General features: G+C 36.2%; 1 protein-coding gene across 4 annotated transcripts in view; it reads left to right on the top strand.

The window, feature by feature from the left end:
- DPYD (dihydropyrimidine dehydrogenase) overlaps positions 1 to 12,299 on the top strand; it is a 902,287-nt gene that overhangs the window by 871,042 nt on the left and 18,946 nt on the right. For all 4 annotated transcript variants that reach the window (XM_030935823.1, XM_030935822.1, XM_030935821.1 and 1 more), the window contains one exon: positions 11,722 to 11,862. In XM_030935823.1, coding sequence (XP_030791683.1) covers positions 11,722 to 11,862 — 141 coding nt within the window. The remainder of the gene's footprint in view (positions 1 to 11,721; positions 11,863 to 12,299) is intronic.

Here is a 12,299-nt window from a genome sequence, read left to right as displayed (position 1 = left end):
ATCCAGGAGGTGATAATTTGAGGAACGAATGAAGACTGAGGAAGTAACAACAAAGTGTGCAGAATACACTTTCAGTAACTTGAGAAAGGCCAGTAAGAAAGGGATAGGAAGAGGAATGGAATAGAGGAAAAGACGGTTTTGTTTATAGGAGAATGATCCAGGCTTGCATATGCTTTCATATGTTTGGAAGAGAATAGCTGAAGCTGCCAGAAAGGGCATGATTAAGAAAACTACATCTTTGGCAAGCAGAGAGGGAAAGGAGTCTAAACAATATATTAAGATATCTTGCATAAGAGGAGAGACGTGTCATAAAGCTGAATTTGGACTTCCCAGTGTCATTTTAGCAAGCAGACATATTTAAAGAAAGTGACCATAAAAATGTCTTCAGAAACTATTGCCCTCATTGAAATACAAAGCAAAGTTTGTAAAATTTGAGCAGATTATATTTATGGTGAAAGAATTTCCTGAATTAGGCATGGGACTACTCTGTCACGCTGCCTAGGTTCAAACTATGGCATTGCCATTTCATAGCTGTGTGAACTTGCCTCACCTAACTAATCTGTGAAATGGAAATAATAAAAGTATCTGCCTCATAGAGTTATAAATTAGATGATGTATGAAGTGCTTTTAGCATGGTGCCTGCACCAAATATGTCCTAAATAAATGTTACTATTAGCTATAATATTTGAAATGAACAGGTTGAAAGAAATCCACGTTAAGATGACTATTCATTTCCATTTTGTCCAATAAAATGAACTGAAGAATGAAAATAGAAATACATAAAGCTCTGGAGGCCAACAAAGTCGGAAGTTTTGAAGAAGCCTATATATTTTTTAGGAAATCTTTATTGCATATCTGCCATGAGATAAGCAATGCACCAGCAATTGAGCATCTGCAGGGCAATAAATAAAACATACACAGCTTCTGTCCTCATAAAACATACAGAATATAGAGAGACAGATATTAAAGAATCACACTAACCAGACAAAATTATTTTTTGATACGAGCTACGTAGAAAAGATACAAGATATATAGAATCTGTTTCATAGTGAGACCTAATTTAGATTGAAGGGGCCAATGAAAGCCTCCTTGAGGAAGTGACATTTAAGGAGCCCTACAGACTAGGTAGAGATTAGAAGGAAGTGGGGAACTGAGACTATTTCAGATATGCCATAATGGGGTCCTGAATTTGGTAATTGGCCATAGAAATGGAAACAGAGATGAAATTAATAAAGTCTTGTTAATTCTTCCTCCAAGAGTCAGTGATTCTCATTATATTAGGCATAGGTATAGTAAACAGCTGATAATAAGAGGACTAAGATGTCCAGCTTTTTTATGGTTACGCTGAGATAAGAAAAATAAAAGATAATGAGTTAGGGTTTGATGTTAGTGTTTTAGGTTGAGGGGGGTTTGGGGTGTAGCATGAAAAACTTAGATTTGAGTGTATTGAAGTTGATAAACTCAAAGGAATTATGGGCCTATACTGGAGGATATAAAGGAGAAAGAACTGACATTTCCAATGCCCACTGTGTTCCAGACCCAAGATAGAAACTGCACATGTATTTTCTTATTTCTTACTTAACCTAATACTCTGTGAAGGAGTAGGGAGTTCTGGAGGAACAAATCTGAAGAAGGGATCAAAGAAAGAGAAGGATAACCAAAATAAAATGATAGTGTGGAAGAAATCCAAAAAGGAAGTCTTAAGAATAGGAAAGTGATCCACGAGATCAGAAAGCACCGATTGTTTTACCAATACTTTGTGTTGTTTCATTTTGTCTCACATACGCAATCAATGAAATTCCACCTCTAGTTGGCAACAGTTGTCAAATTCATCCATGTATGTTTCTTCGTTTATCCAATAATCTTTAATGTGCAACCACTATGTTCCAGTACTATAACAGTCACTGGCACAATCCAGTAGTGAAAATCCCAGCTCTCATGCAGCTCACAATTTAGTAGGGAGAAACAGACAATGACAAATAAACAAATGAATACATAATATGTCAGATGGTGACACGTGTAATGCAGAAAATAGAACAAGCTTAGGAGAATATAAATTACTAGAGAGACTGGCCAGGGAACACCTGCCTATTTAATGGCATATGGGCAAACACCTAAAAAAGTGAGGGAATGAATGATGTGGGTATCCAGGGGGAAAACATTCCATTCAGAATGAACAGAAAGTGCAAAGACCCTGAAATAGCAAAGTCCTTGGCAGGAAACCAGTAAGGCTTTTAGGAAGGAAGACTGATATGATCTGGCTTATTTTTGCAAAGGATCTTTCTCGCTGCAGTGTTGATACAGTATGCTAGAGGGACAAGGGCAGAAACAAGCAGACCAGTTAGAAGCTATTGTAACAATCCAGGCAAGGGACTGACAGGAGGGAAAATATATACTGGATAATGTCAGAAGGCCTCAACTCCGTTGTTTTAAATGAAAAGATGTGTGTGAACGTATTATACACAGCACAGCTCTATGCAAATGCTAGGAGCCACAGTTACTGTCATTTTTATACAAGTCCTTACCCTTTTGCCCATTATTTCAGACCCCATCTGCATGATGTGGCTGTGTAGTTTTTCAGTTCACGTTGATATTAACGGCCACATTCCCTTTAAGAGTCGTTTTCTGTCTGCACATGCATCAGACATTGCTTCTTGTCCTTTTATCGTGGTTGTTGTTGCTGTTTTTTAGCACACACCCAGGCACGCCATGTAATTGCTGCTACACGGTTACTTCAGTGTTTTCCCTAGAGTGTTTCTTCTTTCTTGACATACCATTTTTCCTACTTCCCTTTTTCCTGGAGGACCTGGGTTATCTGTTTTCATGCTTTATATTTTCTCTGTCCACCCATCTGTTTATTTTAGCTTGTTTCTTCCCTCCTCTCTACTGGCCTCTTTATAGATTCCTCTGTTCGATAGTTTAAACTCCATGACACTGCTTTGTTTATCCTCTCAGCTTCCGCAGTACATTATTCCCCATCTGCTGTAGGAAGAACCCCAGTGTCCCACAAAGTTAACTAAGCCCCTTTTGTCTGAACAAGTTTTTTAGTCATGCATTCAAGTTTCTAATCTACCCCATCTTCCCTGGTTAGGAATGCAACAATAATATTTCTAAGCAAGCCATGCTCAGTAGATCTCATCTTTTGTTCTTTTTTCTTTTCAAATGCCTGCTATGACTTAATGTTCTGTTTCTTCAGAGGTAGGCAGTTTCAATATCAGTCCATTGCAAGTATGTGTTTAGTATTTGCTGTGTGACCAGCAGTGTGCTAAGGACTGCAGGAGATTAAAAAAACAGACTGCATGGTCCAAGGCTCAGGGATGTTTGCAATCTCGATGGAGATGTAGTGCTAACATATATTTATTATGCACTTGCTGCAATCCAGAAATTGTGCTAGAAACTAGGAATACAACGTGAATTTTAAAAAGAAAGACGTCTATCCTTATGGAGCTCATAGTCTAGCAAGGGAGAAAGACACATCTTAAAAATTATTTACAGTTCAATCAAATATGTACAAAATGCTCTGGGAAAACAGAGGAGTGAAAGGGATTAGTTCTGCCTCGGGTAATTGTGGAAAGCTTCACAGAGATGGTGATATTTAAAGTGGAGTTTAATAAATTAGTGTTAATTAAGCAGAGAATTAATAATAAAAGCTAATATTTATTGAGTACTTATGAGGTTTCAAGCATTGCTACGTGCTTGCGAATTAGCTCATTTAATCCTCACAATAACCCTCTACTATTATGGAGTAAGCAATTGATAAACAGAGAGGTTAAATAACTTTCCTAAGGTCACACAGCTAGGAAGATATCAAAGCCAAGATTTGATTCCAAAGGGTAGCTCTAAAACGTGGCCCTTAAGCACTGTCCTCTGCTGTCTCTCATGAAAAATAGAAATAAAAAAGAAAAGGAAGGTGGCATTTCAAGCAAATCAGTATGTTTGCAAAGCACAGTATTCAAACATACTTGTAATAACTGACAGCCATGGGACCTTAAATCCAATACACAATCCTTGGATCAAGCAGATGGTGACATCAAAATGGTAAACTCATTCTTTTGTTCAATTGGAATTCATAGAAAGCACAGCACTGAGAAGCAATAATGAGGAAAATACCTGGGTTTTATAAATCAGTATTAGTAACATAATATAAAAAGCAATGGGGTCAACTGATTAAACTGCTATGAATTTCATCTGAACATCAAGCGTGGTTATGCCCAGTGTTATCCAGGGACTAGAGGGTCCTTGAGAACCAGAAATCTTTGCTGGACAATGTACATCCTGATTCCCCTAGCCCCTTGAAAGAAAAAAGGAAAAAAAAAAATGGCCTCAGAGGCCCTCCGTCCTACCCCTGGGAATGATCTGGGACCCCAGGGACAGCCTGGTATCTGCATGATTTCCTTTTTATCAACACCACATCTTCATTTCCAATTCATAATGGCATAGCATTTACCATGCATATTGCCATATTATGAAGCTACCAATTCCATAAAGGAAAGAGAAAGAAAAAGATTCTGAGGAGGAAGAGGGTATCAAAAGTACTGGAAGGCTGATGGGGAAGAATGAGATAAAAGAAGAAAAAGAAACCTGGCCTCCTGCAATAAGTATAAAAATTTCCTTCTAAAAGATGAAGAAGGACCTTCTGAAGAAGCTCCTGACATATTCTACAGGTTCACCTGTGCTAGAGAAAAGAAAACACACAATGCCTCCTACAGGAGGCAGTTTCGTTTCCTCGCCGAGAGAACTGAAGTGACAGTGTGCACATTTGGCCCAGTTAAATGAGAAACGTGCTTTATTCCCAGGCAGCATATCACAGAGACTTGAGAGTCTGCCAAGACTTATAAAGCCCCCGAATGCTTTCCACTTCTGTTGATATATATGAGAATGAATTCTCATTCTCTTTATGAAGCCAGGAATGTATCTCTAACGTCTTTGAATTTCTGGGTAGGAAAATGAATGGTTTAGGGGCACTAGTGATGTTTTCATGTCTTCTTCCTGCTGCTTCTAGTAAGAGATGGACTGCATCTCATAAGACTGGCAAGACAGTGTTGGCAGGACACCAGTCAGCCTGATTGAGTGCTTTATTATTTCAATTGAATTGTGAAAGGAAGGAGAAGAGTACTCAGATAAAACTGTAAGACCGTATTAGATACCATGGAGCATAAACAGGAGGGAACAGAAAGAAAAATAGTGGAGGACTTGCCCAGCAATTACCAGAGAAATGGGCAGGGAACAGCGTTAATATTCTCAATTGTCCCCTGTACCAACAAATAGCAGATGAAAATTATCCAACTGAACTTTAAAAACTGAAGAGAATTTGGTAAAATAATCCCTTAAGTCTTATGGGGATTTGTAGAAATGTGATTCCTGACCAGATTATGGCATGGAAAGGTGTATTTGTTTGGAATAAATAGGTCTGATGGAAGGGTTGGGGGAGAAGCAGTGTCTATCAAAAAAGTATACACACGCATGGAAATTCACAAACCTGAGGGTGGAGTATGGAGGAAGCAGCTGCAGGAGAGTGAAATGAAAGAAAAACAGAAATGTTACCCTGGGACTGCATCAGAGCCCTTGTAACCAGATGGTTAATAGGGACAGGCAAGACAGAGGAGCGATGAAAGCCTTTGCAAAATTCAGATGGAAATCCCACTCCACTAAAGGCAAAACATTGGAAAAATTATTGAATTGCCTTGTTGGAAATTTAATCTCACAAAAGAGAGAAGCAATGAGGGGACTTGCTGCTTTGGCTTATTTCTGGCTAAAAATGTCTGTTTGAGGAAAATGGCAGCTAAAGTAATCTTCAAGGAAAGTAACCATTCCACGTTAACTTAGAGTTTATTAGGCCAATGAAAGGAAGTCTGAGCTTAGAAATGCAAGTATCCCACCTTTAGTAAACCTAATTTCAGGAAGTTCAGAGAAAACAATAGGTATTATCTTATAGTCAGCAACTCTAACCTGAAGATGGATCAGGAAAAAATGAGAAGCTGACAAGTACAAATTTGATGACATAATCACTACGTTTTCTAAGAAGTGAAAAAAAGGTTATGCATTTAGATAACTCAGTGTTTGGTGCTCATATGAGAAAAGACAGATCACATTACCAATGATGAAAATAAAAGGGTGGCATCAGGATTTAAGGATGGGTCAGAAGTGCTAAAGCCTCAAATGATCTGAGTTTGGAGAAAATATTAGGAAAAACAGAAATATATTTTGTCTATTAATACTCAGTAGTTAGAGCAGGTGGTACACTGTTAAATTATAATTAGAGAGAACTGTTTCACTCCTATTATCTTTCTAGAATCTCGTAAAGAATGTTATCAGAACTGAAAAGAGTAAATATATTTGAGAGTTAAAACCTAAGATACCTAAGGATATTGTAAAAACACACTTACCTTCATTAAATGAATTTAAATCCAAAGTGTCTTGCAAGACATTACTACTTTAAAGCCTGAGCTCCTCCCAGATAGAAAAAATACAGTGATCAGGGCCACAGATATGTACTGAACCAACTTTGCTCCCAGCCAATCCTTACCCATCTGACTCTCTCACAAATAATCTCCCTCTCACACAACCCTCTCTCACTACTTTAGTTCCAGGAGTCTCACTTGCTTCTCTTCCATCTCTTGATTTACTTGCTTCTCTCACCCTCACTGGCCAATCTACTACTTCATTTTCTGGATCATGTCTCTGCCTTTCTGGATCTTTGTCTCTGCCCTCTGTTCTCAGCATATTCAAGCTGAGTCCTTAGTTATTAGAGTTCTACCAAATTTAAATTCAAGATGTCTTTTTCTTACTGTACAGTACCTGTCTCTGCCTTCTGCTCAGAGAGCATATATAGAATATCCAGAATAAAGTGCCTGCTATATTTTAATTGCTTTTGTAAGAGATCACTGTACTACACTGATGAAAAATAAATGTTGCTCCAGGTTCTTTACCAAAGAAAAAGGTGGATGCGGTAGGGGTAGTAGGGAAAAGATGGAAACAAATCAGAAAGATTGAGATTTAACCGCAAAGGAATCCTACAAAGGTCATTCAGCTTTTGATTTGGGATCATTAGCAAAGGAAGAAGTTAAAAATCAGCATAAATTCAGTAAGAGCAAACTAAATTATCTCATTTTTCTCTTTTGAAAGATTTATTAGGCAAGAAGTGAATACACCATGAAAAGATATGACATTGGTAATGGTACGGATAAGGAAATAGTTAAATGATTAAATAGCTACATCCAAATAATTTAAATATTGAATGTTTTCAATATTTAGAAGTCATAGTGACTGCCCACAGCATGCTGTCCTGGGTCCTGGTTTTCGAAGGACACTTATTTGCAGAAATTGTGCAAAGTGCAGACGGTCCTGACTTACAATGGTTTTTCTTTTTTTTTTTTTCTTTTTTCTTTTTTTTTTTTTGACTTTACAATGGTTCATCTTATGAACTTACAATGGTTCATCTTATGATTTTTTTTTATTTTTATTTTTATTTTTTACTTTACGGTAGTGTGACTTACAATGGTTCATCTTATGACTTTTTTTTACTTTAAGATAGGGCAAGAGCCATAGGCATGCAATAGAAAGTGATATGAAAAGAGTAAATATATTTGAGAGTTAAAACCTAAGATACCTAAGGATATTGTAAAAACACACATGCTAATCAAATTTGAAGACTTGAAGCTAGAAAGAACAGCTGACATGCCAGATAATCACAATTTGAAAATAATTCCATGAGCTATTAAAAATAGGCCAAAACTAATAAATTAATATTGGTCATAATAAATTCAGAATGAAACATCAGGGATGGAATCAGGGCTAATTCCTCACTCTTTGGCCTTAAATTTTATATCAAACAGAAACATTGACTAGTCTATTTAAAAAAAAAAATTGGCTGGGTGCTGTGGCTCATGCCTGTAATCCCAGCACTTTGGGAGGCCAAGGCGGGTGGATACAAGGTCAGGAGTTTGAGACCAGCCTGGCCAATATGGTGAAACCCGGCTCTACTAAAAATAAAAATTAGCCGGGTGTGGTGGCCTGCACCTGTAGCCCCAGCTACTTGGGAGGCTGAGGGAGGAGAATCGCTTGAACTCAGCAGGTGGAGCTTGCAGTGAGCCGAGATCACACCACTGCACTCCAGTCTGGGCAACAGAGCGAGACTCCGTCTCAAAAAAAACAAAACAACAGCAACTTTTAATTATCTCAAACAAGTAATAAATTGATAATAATGTGATCTTGGAATTCTGTAGTACTTTGCAACGTCAGTTCCTTGAACACCTACATTAAAATTAAATGTTATCATCCATAATTTAAAAGATTTAACATTGCTTTCTCCACATACATATCTACATATAAACATTTCCTCATACATACTGCTGAACCTTTGTACATCCAAATGGATGTAATCATGAATTGGAATAATGAATATGGGTTCCCTGATCTCCACAAATGTGTGTCCAAGAGGGACTGAAGACTAGCCATATGTGATTTACTGATTTTATGCATGTTTCAGCCAACTCCAGATTCCATGATGTCTACTCAAGGGTATTCATAAGCTGGTAGTACTACCTGGAGGCTTTGGGATTAAAACAAATGTCCACATTCTTAGCCACATGGAATAATTTTTTTTTGCTACTCTTTCCCAAAATGATTTAAAATAGTTGTCACTATTTTGTGCTCTTCCAGATGAAGAAATAAATATAATTTTCTTAAAAAATTGCAATTAATAAGGGATGAATTGTTAACACCATGTGCTAATAAATTCTAGAGGTTTGACATTAAACAATGATGTTTTAATAAATGACAAAAGCAAATCTCCAATATAGAGGAAAAGGCATATTTAATGTACACAGAATGTGGACTTGCTCCACATAAAATTTCTAAAGTGTATACAGTGTTTCTTTTGAAGAAGGCTTATACACTTGTTGACTGCCTCGGGAGTTTCTTGTATAATCATCTTTTGAATATTTATTGATGATTTTAGTCATCATGATCTGATTCAGTGAAACAACTCTTTAGGTTGATTTATTTACTAGGCTTAAAAAATTATTTTCAATCACTTATAAATGGCCTTTTACAGCCAGACAGTGACCTCTTGAATTTATTATTTTAAAATAGTACTGGGAAATATTACACATATCCAGATACTTTGACTATGATTATTTTGTATTTAAAATACTCATATCAAAAAATATGTTCAGTAAAGTAGCTATTACTTCATTCCCACTATGTGCCTACTACCATATTATATGTGTAGTGTATAGATGCATAAAATTTGTATTTATTTTACAAATATTTTAGTACCCGTTCTGTTTCAGTGATCTCCAGAAACACGATACACCACATGAGATACAAAGATGAATAAAACCCTACTAAGAGACCACAACATAGGAAGCTAAATGTAGAAAATATCCATAACACGCACTAGAATTTGCTAAATAGAGACTAACAAATGAGTCAGCATAGCAGAGTGCTGATGATCATGGTATTTAAAGTCAGGCAACACTGGTTCTGAATCCCTGCTTCATCATTTACTTAATTATATACTTTAAATCTCAGTCACATCATCAACTATTAAATGCGTGAGGTTTAAGTGAGAAAATGTGTAAAAAATATGGCACTGGCCTGAAATATATTAAGGACTCAAAAGTTATCTGTTGTCATTAGTTCCACATAATAGATATAATACCATAGGCCATCAAAAAAATTTTTTTAAGAAAGAGGATGTGAAGGAGAGAGGGCAAGGAAGGGAGGAAAAGGGAAAAAGGTGAGAAAGAAGAGAGAGAAAGAAGAAGAAAGAGAGATCACATCCTCACATTTGGTTAGGAAAGAAGAAGGAAGGATTAAGGAAATCTTCATGAAGTAGTGGCATTTGAGATGTCTTTGAAGGATGCTTAGGATTTTGCAAAGTGGAGTTAGGAATGAAAGGTATTTTAGACAGGAGACTTAACCTAATGTTCGACCTCAGATGGGTCAGTTGAAAAGTGTGTCCTCCCGTGTAGCTGAAGTGCATGGTGTTTGAAACTGAGAAATAAGACAGAAAAAGACATGTTTGCAGAAAGCCTTAAATGCCAGTGTGGTAAGCCTGTGCCTAATTCAACAGATTTTTGAATAAGGTAGTGAGAAATTTAGTCTGTGTCTTACATTCTAGATTAAGATGGCGGCATTGCACAGGGTAGAGTGGGAAAGGAAGAATGTGAGGATGAAACTTATCAAGTAGTCTCTTACAATTGCATCAAAAATAATGAGAAATTCATTAATAACATTTAAAGATGGCAGTAAACATGGAAAGGATTCAAAAGATACTGCACATCCAGAACCCAGACTTGGCGACAAATAGGAGATACTGGAGCAAGTTATGTAGTGAAATTCCAAGACTCTATGATTGGAAAAATCCTAACACTATTCACAAAACTAAGGAAATACAAAGGAAGACCCAGTTCGTGTTGTTAATGATAAGTTCAGTGAGTACAGAATTTGAAGCACCAATCTCTAATGACAATGCTCATTATGCAGCTGATAAATGTAGATCTTGAGTTTATGGGAACATTTCAAAATGGAGATATTGATTTGGATATCAAGTGCCCACCTACAAACAGACTGCAGTGTAGTTGAAATTATAACTGCAACGCATTATAAAGAAAATAGAGAAGACAATATTGAAAGTTTTCCAGCATCTTATCACTTGAGAGATACACAAAGGAACTGTATAAAAATGTAAACTTTGTCTCAGTTTGAAATTCCATGCTAATGAGTATATTGTAATTTAGAGATTAAATAGAAAAAAAAAGGTAAAGAAGAGTAAGCAAGATTATAAAAAGAAGAGCAGAAAATGCAATGCCAAAGAGAATATGGAAAGATGATTTTAAGTGAGAGTCAAACCTCCTTGAACATGGATCTTAAATTCAAAGAAGATTCTCATGTTAATAGTTAAAAACAAAAGCAAAAATCTTGACAGCATGCTAATTTGACATTGCTACATTCTTTTGTTTTGTTTTATGAAGCAAAGTGTTTCTCATCAGTTGATGAAACATATTCTGTGCTTCACATATTAAGCACACTCCCAATTAGTATGAAGAACAAAGCAATGTGTAACCACATGAAAGATCTTCAATCGCAAATGAAGAAAATTCCAGTTCTTTAAAAGTAAAAGAGCATCTGACTTAACTATTGGATCAACCTAATCAATTAACATAAATTAGAATTTTTAAGTAATGTTATATATGCTTCAAGACATTACAGGTGAGTATTCTATCAAAGCACTTTTTAAATTAAAATCTAAAATCCACATACAGTGAAATAAATGCATAATATTCACACTCGTATTCCCTTCATTATGAGCAGTCTAATTTTCTAGCATAGTGTATTACCCTTTGTCACTTTGCGTTACTTTTGGTCCTTCAAGGTCCAAGAATGAGAAAAAGTAAGCCATAACAACTCAAACAGGTGTCATTTATTCTTTCTGTCCACAGAAATGCTGTTTTCAATTATCCAGTCAAAAACCTATTGAATACAGTTAATTAGGTCTTGTATTTCTAAGCCAGGCATGCATATTGCCCATCTTTCAGAAGACAAACATCTAAGCTATAATTATCATAAAAAGCTTATCTATGAGAATTATGCTATCCAAAGTCTCCCAAGTTAATATAATGCAACATTGTATAAAAACAGGAAAATGCTGAGTGATATTATTACATGAAAATGTTTTAAAATGAGCTTGCTAAGTAATTCAGTGGCTATTTTTAGGATGTAATAGGAAAAGCACTGCAGTACCTTGGAACATTTGGTGAATTGAGCAACATAGAGCAAGTTGTGGCTATGATCGATGAAGAAATGTGTATTAACTGTGGTAAATGCTACATGACCTGTAATGATTCTGGCTACCAGGTAAGAATCCTGCTGGAATTAGAATGCTATGAGACATGTTTCTTCTGGTTTTTGTGGCAGAAAGCATTTTCTGTTGCTAAGTGTGAAATTTAAACCGGTGGTGCCAAATATTGCTCTTCTGCAACAGTACATCTTTCTGTCCTGTCACCCTTGTAATATGGTCTTTTTTAAAAAGGAAAGTTGTAATTTTTACTAACTATGCCAGCATTTAATGCACAGAATTATTTTTATATCATTTCATCACCCACAACATTAGAGAGAAAAATCCAACTGAAGAGAGAAATGCACACAAAATTATGAATACTAAGAAAGCATTATGCTTTAACACAGAGGAAAGGGAAAAGAACGACCATTTATGGCCATTACTCTGAAAGTCTATGATTCCTTCTGCCAAAAGAGAGTTCTCTTCCATTCAGTATTGATTAGGCTTTTACTAC

This window comes from Rhinopithecus roxellana, chromosome 8 (genome assembly GCF_007565055.1).
Source record: "Rhinopithecus roxellana isolate Shanxi Qingling chromosome 8, ASM756505v1, whole genome shotgun sequence".
NCBI classification, from domain to species: Eukaryota; Metazoa; Chordata; class Mammalia; order Primates; family Cercopithecidae; genus Rhinopithecus; species Rhinopithecus roxellana.
This window is presented reverse-complemented; position numbering and strand designations above follow the sequence as displayed.